The sequence below is a fragment of the Gasterosteus aculeatus genome, chromosome 9 (genome assembly GCF_964276395.1).
Source record: "Gasterosteus aculeatus chromosome 9, fGasAcu3.hap1.1, whole genome shotgun sequence".
NCBI classification, from domain to species: Eukaryota; Metazoa; Chordata; class Actinopteri; order Perciformes; family Gasterosteidae; genus Gasterosteus; species Gasterosteus aculeatus.
This window is the reverse complement of record NC_135696.1, coordinates 5,402,466-5,415,800: the sequence shown is the minus strand read 5'-3', so window position 1 is coordinate 5,415,800 and position 13,335 is coordinate 5,402,466. Positions and strand designations below refer to the sequence as shown.

Below are 13,335 nucleotides of genomic sequence, written 5' to 3'. Positions count from 1 at the left end.
TTAGACTCATGTTCAGATTCTCATCCAAACATGAGTCATGACTTTATTCATGACTCCACTACAGCTTTGAGGGTTGGAGACTACTTTGTGTCTCCTCTGAAACAAAGCAGTGGGAGGGAGAGAGCAGATGGACACAAACACACACACAAGGGCCGGGAAGTTTGAAGCATGTGACCTCCAGTCTTGTGCAAACACACACACACACACACACACACACACAATGATATGAATAATGACAATAAATGCTCACACAAACACACCTCATGTATCCTCGCTGGCTTTTTTTTAACCACACGGATCCACAATGTTTCCCATTCACTCTGTCTGAATGAGGGGTGTGACTCCCCGGGCTCTCGGGATGGCGGTCACGTGACTGGGGGTGTGGCCAGGGAGGGAGTAGCAGCAATGCAGCCTTACCAGCTGGAGCTGTGATTGAGAGAGCAAGATAGAGAGGAGAAGGAGAAAGGATTGGGTGAGTTGTTTATTGTCATGTTTTCCGTGTGCTTTTCTGTCATACAAGCAGGGCAGCGGATGATTTGGGGAGGAGACGAAGGGGAATGAAGAAGGCGTTTGGTGCTGCCAGGCCGTTAGTGTCCCAGTCAGCCAGCCAGGTGTCTCGTGTCCTGGAGTTCTGGAGCATGAGGTCCAGTGTGTTGTTGGCAGGGGATCTGTAGAAAACCTTAAATGCAGCGTGCAGGACTTTCATTTGACTATCTTTTTTCTCTCTATTCTTTCCCATTGCTCAGCCTTTTGAGAAAAGTTTTTTTTGGGGGGGGAGGGGGTCAGCACTACCACTCTTAACTCCCCCCTGCCTCCTCCCCTTTTCCTTCTCCCTTCCCCTCCCCATTGTGTCTTCAACTCTGGGGCATGCATGGATAATCGGCAATAATGGGACCAACGTGTCGACCAATCACAATCCCCTGTTGAGGTCTCCAGGGCTCGCTCTCTTTGGCCATGTTTTCTCCTCCACTGTCCCATCAGTTTTCCAGCCTCACTTTGATCCGGTGCAGCGGATTAGCCAGGCACTGATGGAGCCGAGCTGTTTTGACGTGACTTTGGTTTTGAGATTCCTCTGGGTCTACTTCTCCGTGCAGAGTTTGATGACAAGTTCAAGGAGAGTTGAGGAGTCCTCTCTTCGGTTTGAGTCTTGTCTCCCACGGGGGGATAATAAGAACTGCTCATAACTCCAGCCAGTGGCTTCTGCTGGGAAGCAAATTAAGTTTCAGTTAGTCGGTTAGCTTTAATCTTCGTTTTCACCACATGGGCTTTTTTTTTTTTTTTTTTTACCCAGTATGCATTTGGTGACTGAATAGCTGCTTTGTTGGATGCTGCTGCCAGAAGACCCAATGAAGTCTTGGCTAAAGTAATATTATTGGAGATGTTGGAGACATACTTGCTTTGCGCCTACCAGTTATGAGTTGATTATTTTCTGTGCTCGCATGAGTTTGTTTTTTTTCATTTATAAAACTGGACTTGACCAACCAGTCACATTGCATATTCAAATTGACTTGCACTCCAGTCCCTGTAGCAGCGTCCTGCAGAGCATCAATGAATTAAACCATTTAGGATTTATTTCCCCTACAGTAGTCACCCTGCGGTGTCAGTGTGCTGGAGCTTAGCACACAATACATTTGTTAGTGTAAGGAAATCCCCTAATGCTGCCTGATAGGAGATTTACATAACGCATTATTACAATGTGCTTCACAACAGGCATCAGTTGAAGCCACTCAGCCATTGTTTGCGTGTTGCTAATCAGATTAGCTCGTTGATAATGAGTAATTTAATCACTGCAAGTTAAACAGTTCATTAGGATTGTTTGGGACCGACAGCGGGAAATATATTCACACTGAATCATTTTCTAGCTGTGACGTAATACTCGATATCTTGTCAGTCAAGTCCTGACATAATTTTCGGGAAAAGACATTTGGTTCCATTTTCAAAACAGGTTTCCCAAAGGGAAATCACCTCTGGGTGGATTAAACCGGATGTTCAGTAAACTTTTGTACCACACACTTTTTTTCCGCCAAAGAATTTGCCCCAAAGGCAGCGGGGTTAAGAGGAGGAGAGGCGTGAACATGTTTGACAGTAAACATCAAGCCTGTTTGTCTCCATAGTCCTCCGGCTGACGTGTCCATATGTATGTAATCTCATGTAGTCTTGTCTTCTCTCCTTGTTCCATCAGCGGGTGAAGAATGTAGTTCTCGTGTAACGCAACCCGGCACTTTGAAAGAGAAATTGACACACACAAAAAAAGAGAAAACAGCCCATTTGTCAAAATGCAGAAGTTGGTGAGACCTTTGGCACCGTGTGTCCCTCCAGCTGTCCACAGTGGAAGGATGTTCTACATGTATGTCACAGAGGGGGAGGAAGTCAGACGTGTCACATCCTGTTAGAGGTGACAGGTTGTGGGCCCGTCAGCGCCGGGGGGAGGTGGATCAGAGACGGTGTTGAAGTCTGCGGTGTCCTCAACTGCAGAGCTGTGGCAGTATTCGGCTTCAGGCAAGGCATTGTGGGTCGTCCGTCACAGCGGCTTTTGATTCTTGGATGATGATGTTGATCTAAAGGAATCACTCTGTTGCTTGCACAAACCGGTTTATTTACCTCACAATCGTTTGTTTGTTCCCCCTCGGAAATATAACTTAAATACAACGTGCTGCCCCTCATAGTTTGAACAAAATGTTGCTCCGCGGGGAATTTAAGGACAATTCACTGGTGTGTGTGTGTGAGGGGGAAGAAAAACCCACCACTCCAAGAGCAGAAGTCGGATCTGCGCACACTTCTCCCCTACTCTCATTAAGAAGCAGCCACCTCCTGAAAAATGTCAACCCAGTGGTTGAAAGCTGGTGTGCGTGCGTGTGATTCGTGTGTGCCGGGTTTGTCTGTGGTACGCTGTACCAGTTCCTCCCCTGCAGCTGTGGACGGGTCTGCGGCTGGACTTCCCCATCCTCGGTTCTCCTAAATGTTCCCTGTGTGATCAGTTGGCCTTCAGTAACCGGACAGCCGGCCCTTTAGAATCACCCTCTGCCCCTCAATGGGCTCCTGCTGCGTTGGCCTTTAGTTTCCCTCGCGGTCTCACGCTCTCTGCTTATCGTCCATCCGGAGCGTTCTCGCTCACGTTGTGTGTTTTTTAGCACGTCACTGTTTTTGTTGCTTTTAATCTTGCACATCATCTCTGCCTGGTCATGGACCTATACCTTAATGACCCCGCCCTTCACAGCTCCCCCCCTCTCTCCTCTGATTCCTCTGGCCCTTTTAAAGGCTCTTTGGCGCCGGTCATTATTGACACCTTCAGAGGTTTCTGCGCTGTATTTCAGCAGCGAGCAGGCGCCATCTGCTTCGCCGCGCGTTGAGGCCGGGCTAAAAGGTGATGTGGGCCGGCAGCATTCTTCAGACCTTTTTTTTTTTTTTTTTTCTTTCTCTGAAGTGCCGACATGCGTTTGTGTCAGTTTTTTTTTTTTTACCCGCCGTGGGATTTAGTGGGAGGGATTCCGTTGTGATGTGAATGATGGCCTGGTGAGAAGCTCCTCCATCCTCCCAACCCCCTCATGTCGACCTCACTGTCCCTGTACCTACAGTGAACACACCGATTCATCTCCCTCCCTACAGAACTGATTTAGCAAATCATATCGTAGAAGATTAGTAAACACACTTCACACGTTGTTTTTTGCCCTATATCCAATGACTGAGGAAGCAGAATAAATATTGAAGAGGGACATTTTAAGCAATCCACTTGCTAGAATCGCATGCAGGAAAGGGACATATGCCACTGGGCTGCAGCAGAGCAGAGACCTCCTCATGGGAGCCATTCTTTAAAAAAAATAAAAAAATAACAGCGCTTCCAAAAGGTTTTAGCGCTGTCAGTAACGGCGTGTGAGTGGAAGAACAGACACGATACTATCTTTTTCCAAAGCACAACCCCATAAGGGGAGAGCGGACAGCTTGTGAACCTGTATTTAAGACTGTAGACAAGGGACCGTGCGCTCATTCCATGCGTTTAAAGACAATAAATCTAAACTTTGACGCCGGGTATTGTTTCATTTTTTTGACGTATAAGTCAGTTATCTTTTGGACAACTTTGTTTTACTAAATAAATCTGAAAAATACTGTCAACAGTGTTAAAAAAAACACAGAATTCTTAATCGGCGCAGATTGACCAGTTTTTTTGCTTTAAGACTTGGACAAAAGGAGAAGTTTTTTAGATTACTGAATTTTGCATTCTGAAGTGCTTCAATAAAAAAACAGAAAGCTAACCTAACAGAAAATCTAATTTAATTTGAAAGTGTCATTTGTTGATCTGCACTACAGCAGTTTTCCAAACTTAGTCATAGATGTTGAGCGAAACCTCATGAAAACATCTGTGAAAGGAACCGTTTGAATCCAGAAGTGAACTATAAAATAAACCAGTTTTGCATGTTGAGCGTCAGTCATCAACCACATTCATTTAAACAGTTTGACTCATCTGCACAATTTCATGTTGTGCATGCTATGAATGATAAAAGATGCAATGTATGTATCATACCGAACAATACTGTGGTGGAAATTTGTGGATTTAGCCCTTGTATACAAAATAATCCCAGTTTCTCATACATATGATCTAGAAGCAGGCTTGGAATGCTGCTGCGAATCTAAGGAAAGTGAATTGCTTTTAGTTTTTCGTTGAGTCCACTCAACGAGACAATTCATGCTTTGTTCCAGAAGCATTCAAGCTTCACTCTGAGAATATTAAATGTGGATGGGATGGGATATGCCCGATGGGATTTTAATGGAAGGCGTGAGAGGGGAGTGTTGAGTTATGTGTAAGTCAACAGTGGGAAGGGGATTCTCTGCAAAATACCAAACCGCATGTGATCAGAGGGGAAAGCATCGTGTTGGGGGAGGGGGGGGGGGGGGGGGGGGGTTGGAGTCAGTTTTAAGGAAGTGGGTTTAATGCTTCGGGATGGTGGTTATTGACATCTGTCAGCAAAATATTTCCATGTTGCATACTTCTAGAAATATTAACACGATGCACTACTTTTCTGTGAAGGCTGAGGTCAGACAAGAATGCGGCCTGAAAGCAGTTTGTGTTCTCTTGTCTGCACTCGGCTACGCTGGCGTTCAGGATCGAGCATAATGAAGGGTCAGGCTGTAATGTATTTCTAAGATAACTGTTGAGTACTTTACCTTTAAGACTCTAAACTTAGGTTTCGTCCTAAAACTTAAACCTTTAGGACTAATGCAATGGTTAAAAGCGCTTTATTTTCACCAGACTTTGACGACCCTTTTGAAAAAAATTAAAGCAGCGGCGAGCCAGATGTATGGACCTTAATACAAAAGTACTGAAGAAAAAAAAGTACCAATAGAATCTTTTCACATTTTCTGCATCAGCCACAGCAGTTGCTCCCGGGAGAAATTTAAATAGGTTTGCAATCCGCAACCTCACCACTATATGGCACCAAATCCTCCACACTGCGCCTCTACAGACGTCTTTAACGTGGAGGTGGTCTTGCGTAACCGGTCCTATGACCATAATGTATAAGTGCGTGAGAAAGGTGCTTGAGAAAGGTGTGTGAGAACCCTCAAGTTCTGGACTGAGGAAGGCGCTGAGCCTCCGAGGCAGCAACGATGGTTCTTCAATAATCTGAGGATTGTTCACGCTGAAAAGGGCCTTGGCAGGCTTATAAGCACCCTCTATACATCCTGTGAGGCAGGAGGCCGTTGCGGATGTAAATGTTGTGGTTTTGTCTGCTTTAAGAGCCTCTGTGACAAACAGGAAACTATACCACAACGCAGATAAAACACCAAACGGAATTTTTTTTATCTCAATGTTGGAGCGAAAGACGAGCGCTTCTCCGCAACATGACAACCATGTGATGTTGGTGGAAGACAAGTTGTCCTTCACTTTAAACCACAATTAGACAACAACAGTGTCGTCTTCCAAAATGTAAATATTAATACAAAGATTTCAGAATTTGAAAGAGCCCTCATTCCGGTGTGAGTGGCGTCATTTGAAGATAAACGACTGGAGTCCTCTCCTTGATGGGATCTATCCATTCATGCAACGAGAAATCCTGCACTTGTCTCCATTCATTAAACAAACTCTAATCCAAAAATACCCTTTTTGTAAGTGGCCTGTGGCAAAAGAAAGCAGTCATCACACGTAACGTCGGTCTGTCGGTCGGTCAAGTCATGTTCATTTGGGTCAAATGTGTTTCGTCAATGAGGGGTCAGTCGAGGTTTATTAATGCACCCGTTTGGTCCTCTACGCAGGTCCAATTCCCACATCATCCATTTGAATGCACGGTGCCCGCCAGCACCTCACCGTGTCGCTCTCGTTTAGGCTTCAGTTCGTTCTTCAAAGGGAGCGTATTCCAGTGAAGTCTCACGTGTCTCGTTCTATTTCGAGGCACCCGGTCCATCTGGTTGGAGAACGTCCGATCTGAGTCATACTGTACGTCTGTAATGAGGTTGCTCTTCCAGAAAGGTTACCGCCGCTGTCTTTATGGAACACCATAACGCTCGAATGGACATCTGACTCGTGAGGAGTCACTTTCTTGTGGATGCTTATGGCTCAACTGTTGCTGTGGTTTGCTGATCGCGATTAGCCGGCTCACCATTGGGAAGCAGTCAGCGTGGTTACATGGATTCGAATAACTGGCTTAGTCGGACTGAAATCGAATTATCCGTTTCATGTAAACACCTTTGTCCGACTGTGCGGTCCGACTACAATCCGATTAACACCCCTGGATAACTCGATCCGATCCAGTTGATAGTTCAACTATTGCGGCATGTAACGGTGAATCGGATAAGGAACTGGACTTTGCGTCTTTGCGCATGCTTGAGATCCCGACGGCGTCTTCTCTCCGTTATCAAATCAGCCAATAGCACCATTCGCATTCGCTGTGCTCCTATTAACATCATGCAAAGATAGTAGAGGGTTGTAGCTTCACCTTGCTCTCCGTTCGCCATCTTTCTCGTAATGTTAATGTTGATGTTGTTGTTGGTAGTGGTGAAGAGGTCAAGCGGAAATGGCTGTATCACAACTAGTTGTAATGAAAACAGCGCCACCTATCGTATCGGATATGACATGCTTTCGGCCAATGATTTAATTTATTCACTGCCATGTATATTGGGATAATGGCACTTGCCCCGAAAGAGAGCATAGTCCGACTAAGCAAAGATTCGAATTATACCATCATGTAAACACACTGTGTGCTGATTGCGGCGAAGATGCTCACAAGGACTATTGTAGAAGGAGTTGTGAAAATCGAAGCAAGCCTGGCGGTTTTCAGGCCAGCTATTATTTCGTTGTTCTTTCGTTTTCCCTTCCAGATCTTATTACTACACCTGTGTGGTTGCTTCCGCTACAGTTTGACTGTTTGTCTACTTTTAGAGCGCAGCCGTGTGAACCGGCAGATGGCTCCGGGCTGACATTGTCACTATATATATATATATATATATATATATATATATATATATATATATATATATATATATATATATATATATACACACAGAAGTTTAGTATTGAACTTGTTGAGTTTTAGCCATCACATCACAGTTAATTTATGATTATTTCTTGTGTGGTTCCCTCACATGATTTCATTGCAAAATGATTCCGTAAAGACAATAATTTTCATATTGAATCATTGTTAAGCACCGTTACCATCGTTAGCTGTTAGCATTGTTAGCTGTGAGCTGGTGGCTCAGCCATCACCGTGTTGAGAAAAAAAAAAGCTCCCAATCTGGTATGTAACTTCTGAGGTACAAAAGACCCAGTGTGTGCCCTCATTCCCATTTGTTGCATTAAGAGGTGGTGGAGCTGAATCATTTGAGATTTAACATAAACTTTAAAACCTCCCTCATGGTGTAAATGTGTGTTTTCTACTTCCTTTGAGATAGGTGGTCTTTGTTCTGCCCAAAAATGAAAAGCACCTGTAGTGATTATTAGTCAGTCAGAGAGCGAAAAAGGGCCTTTTCTTATTCTTGTGGAAAGTCTGAGCTTCATAGTTTGAGTAAAGCTGGAAAATATACACTGTTGGAGAGATCAACATGCCTCTGTACCTCCAGCTCACAACTGTGTCTTATTTGAGGTCCCTAGGGGACAACATGCTCCATTGTCATTTGCACTGCATTCAAATTTGACATTTTACATATTACATGCTGTCTTTGCGTCCCGTCGGATAAACCAAATTTGTTCTGGTGTTCTTCAGCAAAAAGCTTACAGGTGCCAGAGCCTTGCACAGTGCTCAATGTTACACGAGAAAACCTTATTGACCCAAATCAGAGACTGAATCCATCACACCTTCAGTGTACCATACCAGAGCATTGTCAGGATTGCTGTCAGCTTCAGTTGTGTGTGTGTGTGTGCGGTTTATAGTGTGTGTGTGTAACTGCAGACCATACCTCCAGTTTCTGAAATGCAACACAGGAAACGTTGTCTCCTCCTACAATGAGAGAGTCCCTCTGCTGCAAGCACAAACAGGCACATTTGGCACTGTGGAGTTGTGTTGCAAACGTGCCTTCGCACCCGCAGCCTTCGTCTTCCACACTACAATCTCCTCCTTAAAGTGAGCTATAAGCCGTGATTTGAAAGTTGGCAACGCTTTCTACCACCAAGGTCTGTTTGTTTTGTCTTCCAAATTCTTTTGTTTCACATTGGTCACAACTTACTCTCAGGGGATGTGTAACTAACATGAGGTAGTAGCTTATTCAATAATGTATGCAACAATATGGAGCAGATGTGTGTCTGATCATATGTGATTTACTGGTGAGCTTCGAGGTCAAGTGTTGGCCCACCGGGAAAACGATTCTTAGCAGAAAGGTTATGGGAACGTTTTTTTCTATGCGTGCATGCACATATGCGCACATACATGTGTGCATATGTCAGCCAGCTGGCACAAGTTTGTTTTTTGGCAGAAAAAAGACAGATTATCCACTTTTCTGTGTTTTCTGTGTCACACATATTAATTTGAAGCCGCGTGCCTCCTGTTTCACACAGGAAATGAACTGCTCAGATCAGTATCCTCACACCAAAATGTGTGTACTCGGCAGTTTCCACATGCATTTGTGTGCTGAGTTACCCAGCTGCTTCACGCGTGTACATTGTATAGATACCATAGACATCTAAGCCATGAATTAAATACAATTTAATGTCTTTTTCTTTTGTCCAACCTGCATCCCTCAGGGTCAGAGGTCAGTCTTAGCCACAGCAACATGTCGGAGTCCGCCAAGCCCCACCACCTTACCCCTCAAGGTAAGGGGGAGAAGACCCATGGCAGCGACTTCAGCTACGTGGGCATTGATGCCATCTTGGAACAGATGAGGAGGAAGGCCATGAAGCAAGGCTTCGAGCTCAACATCATGGTCGTGGGTGAGTGCGACGTTCACAATTGCAATTCAATGTTTAGAGTCCCAGCCTCCCACGAGGCTCCATCTGAGATCTCTGAGATAAGAAGTGGCAGATTCATCGATGGATAGATGTCATGGTATAATTGGTTCAATTGGTTCAATTTTGTTTTCATATATTCTTAAATAGCGGAAGCGTGATCCGATGTGGTTGGAAACATGCATATTGTTTTTACTTTGATGAAAACAAATTGCAGAACAAACACACAAATGACGGCCGTATAAGAAGGATATCTGCTCTCATGTTCCAATTTGGGAAAACGATGTCAAGCCGCTTCAGACTTTTCCTACCTTTTTTTGTGTTATTAAGTGTTTTTCAACTTTGACCGTGTCTTCAAATTGTGTGTTTATATGACCATTATTTGCTCTTATCTATGGTTTAGTTGCATTGAGTAAGTAATTCATTTCAACACGTGCTAACAATGCTAAATCATAGCATATTTTGGAGATTTTTTATGAGAATTGGTCACCATAATGTACGAATATGACTGAAAACCTGTTAACTAACCTAACTGCTACCAGCCCGACTTCAAGCTTCATTCATGTTGGATTTGAAGTCCAAACTGACCAGAGACAATTGAGGCTGTTACTCCTTCCAAATGTTTTCAACTGTCATTTGACTCAATTCAGCGAGAAGATAAAAAGGTAGCCGTGTAAAACGTTTTCAATGTGGGCAGCAGCTACAGAAAATGCAGAACTAAGCACATAAAACAGGACGTTATACATAGCATGCTTAGTTTGCAAAATGCATCGCATTCATCATGAAGCTTCTCCTCTGAAGAAAAAGGAGAAAATTGTGCTTCTACCACAGTTTGTTTGTCTTATTCATTATGTATTGTGATGTCAATTCAGTAAATTATTGTCTATTTAGAGTAAAATAAACCAAAAAGCAGGGAATGGTTTGGACCTTGACAGGATGCTACCATGGTGTTGTCTGGTCTCTCAGGGTTGTCTGTGTTTTTTGTCTTAGAACGTTGATCTCCCTCAACTTCACACATTTGGTTAAAAACAAAACAACAAGATTGCAATGTCCAAAGTTTCCGAGCTCGTGTTTCAAAACCCACAAACCACTAGGTGACTTTTTAGTTTGCTGCAATATGTTCGCTCACTATTTACATGCAGTCTCTACGGCGTACAGGTAGGGCCAAATGTCAGAATGTGATCCCACACTGAGATACAGATTCCTCAGCAGAAATACACTGCACGCAGGAGGAGGAGGACTGATTTAGGGCAACGGAGGGAAAGTCGTGTCAGAGCTTTAGTGAGAAAGGGGTGATGCGACTCTGTCAATGTTCTGAGATACGCGTTTTATCCTGCATCTCATTTCTAAAGAACATGTATCCACTTGCAGCGCGTCGACACCTCAAGGATAAACTGTGTTGTGAGATCATATAATACTGTGTTGTGTAACAATACCCTCACACAGCTCATGCCAGAGTTAAATACATAGGAAGTTCACAATAGAAAAGAACAGTGAGTTTAAACATTGGTGGATGGAAGAATAAATAGTAGGGCATCTTTTGGAGTCTAATGAAGTTTCCGCAGGCCACTGAAGTTGTCCGTGTGGTGTCGAGCGAGGACGTGAAAGGTTACAGGAGCCTGTGCACCATTTAGGGACCCTCCAATGAGATGCATTTGCCTAATCCCTGCCCTTCAGCCAGCTGACCTTTTATGCTTTCCACCACGAGAGGGAGAGAGGGAGAAAGTAGACTGAAGGCAGAGATTGTGTGTGTGTGTGTGTGTGTGTGTGTGTGTGTGTGTGTGTGTGTGTGTGTGTGTGTGTGTGTGTGTGTGTGTGTGTGTGTGTGTGTGTGTGTGTGTGTGTGTGTGTGGGTGGCAGCGACAGCGACGGGTGGTGGAAAAGGCCACCCTGGGTGTCACGGGGCCGGCCAGCTTGGCAACGCTGCACACACCGCGGTGGATGTTATGTTCATTGGGACCGTGAACTGAGGGGGACGGCCAAATGTGGAGGGAAACAAAACAGGCCGGAGAGTTGGTGTGTGTTAGTTATTCAGTCACAAATGATAACATTTTCCAAAGTGTCTTTAAGGCCCAGTGCGATGTGGTTGCATATTACTACCATCTCCCCACTGCCCGCTCTTCCCTTTCCATATCAGCATTAATGTGAGGCTACCGAGTGCGAAACCGTGGCAATGCCGATGACCCAATCGGAGGCCGGCCATACCATAATAACATCACTCCACAATGGGAGATGGACAGTGGGCCGCGCTTCAATGGGTTTGCGCTGTGCAGCTAACTCTAATGTAGAAATGCAAAAGACTCTCGAGTCACCATCTGGTCTATCAGTTCTGGGCAGCTGTAGAAAGATGGCGGACTCTGTGAGGAGGACCTGCTCTTTTAGATATGAAGGGCTAACTTGAAGAGAGTAGTAGTTAGCTGCACACTGTACCTTTTTTGAGTATTTCTTTCACTGCAATTGGTTGCTTCATACAAGAAAGCACAAACCAAGTCAGGGTGTCTCAGACATGTCCTAGTGAAGTAATCCATCTTGAAATGTTTAAAAATGGCCTTTGACTTTTACTCACGAGAGTACACACACACGTGTGTGTGTGGTGGGGTGGGGGAGGGTGGGTGGCCTGTGCAATACATCTGTCCTCCTCGCCTCCACAGCTTGTCTATCTGACCCTGCAGCTGTCCTGCTATGCTGAGGGTCTATTGAGACACACACTTCCTGTGCAATCCATCCATTAGAGATGATGTCATGCATACTTAATCTGACAGAATTTTTTGGGGGGGAAAAAACGTAAAATAAAACTTCTATTTAAGTCTCTCTGACTGTGCGTGTTTTCCTGATCAGGGCAAAGCGGCCTGGGGAAGTCCACTCTGATGAACACCCTCTTCAAATCGAAGGTCAGCCGTAAGTCTGTGCAGCCAAATCCGGAGGAGAGGATCCCCAAGACCATCGAGATCAAGTCCATCAGTCACGGTTAGCCAATGTTCATATCCAGTAGCCTTCAGGAGAAATATTAATAGTATTGTCAATGTGTCAAATCTTTTTTTTGTCTGTGTCCAAAAAAACGCAAATCAAACTGCCTTTATTTTCTCTTCTCAGACATAGAGGAGAAAGGAGTGAGGATGAAGCTGACGGTGATCGACACTCCGGGCTTCGGGGATCAGATCAACAATGAAAACTGGTGAGCTGAGGATTCAAGGCCTGAGTAGCTGTTACGTAGTTTATTTCCATCACTGAGTTAGTATGGTTACTCCTTCACCCTGATCGGTTATCAATGACAAAAGTTCAAAGTTTTATCCTTTTATCATGTTCATAATCATGTTTTGTAGAAAATAAAATGCTTGGTCAGCGGACTCACTGTAATACAGCTTCTCATTCCTGTTTCCTGTGCCAGCTGGCAGCCCATTATGAAGTTCATCAATGACCAGTATGAAGCCTACCTGCAGGAAGAAGTCAACATCAACAGGAAGAAGAGGATCCCGGACTCCAGGGTGCACTGCTGCATATACTTCATCCCCCCCACAGGACACTGGTAAGGTCCCACGTGAGCGAGGCGCTCATGCGGCCCTCTATTTGCCCCCCTCCCTCCGTTTCACCAACTTCTCCCACAGCTGCTGAGACCAATCAGGCCTTCTGGGAATCTCTCGCTGACCACATTGTCTGTCCACAGCTCCCACATCCCTCTGCAGCTCTTTTTTATCGTCTCCGTCTTTAGTGACCACATATGGAACACATTCCCTCTTCCAGAGAAACATGTCTTGAAGAGTCGGATACCACAATGAAATTAGACTCGACAGTTCTCATAGCTGAGAGGCAGGAAACAATTTTCAGGATGTCTTTTCTTGATTAGCAGATAGTGACGCGTTTAAGGCAGTGTTACAAACACCTTGAGCGAGTGTGTATACAGAGAACCAGCATTTGATACACTGCCGATTTTGCAGGTTTTCCCACTTACAAAGCTGATACATCAGAAAAGC

General features: G+C 44.6%; 1 protein-coding gene across 8 annotated transcripts in view; it reads left to right on the top strand.

Annotated features, from left to right (window-relative positions):
• septin9b (septin 9b) overlaps window positions 1-13,335 on the top strand; it is a 59,595-nt gene that overhangs the window by 36,022 nt on the left and 10,238 nt on the right. For 6 of the 8 annotated variants that reach the window (XM_040186494.2, XM_040186495.2, XM_078080258.1 and 3 more), the window contains 4 exons: window positions 9,164-9,349; window positions 12,203-12,331; window positions 12,458-12,539; window positions 12,753-12,890. In XM_040186494.2, coding sequence (XP_040042428.2) covers window positions 9,164-9,349; window positions 12,203-12,331; window positions 12,458-12,539; window positions 12,753-12,890 — 535 coding nt within the window. Of the gene's footprint in view, window positions 1-294; window positions 473-8,453; window positions 8,597-9,163; window positions 9,350-12,202; window positions 12,332-12,457; window positions 12,540-12,752; window positions 12,891-13,335 lie in introns of those variants that run through there. The other 2 variants (XM_040186498.2, XM_040186497.2) reach the window with 2 other exon arrangements.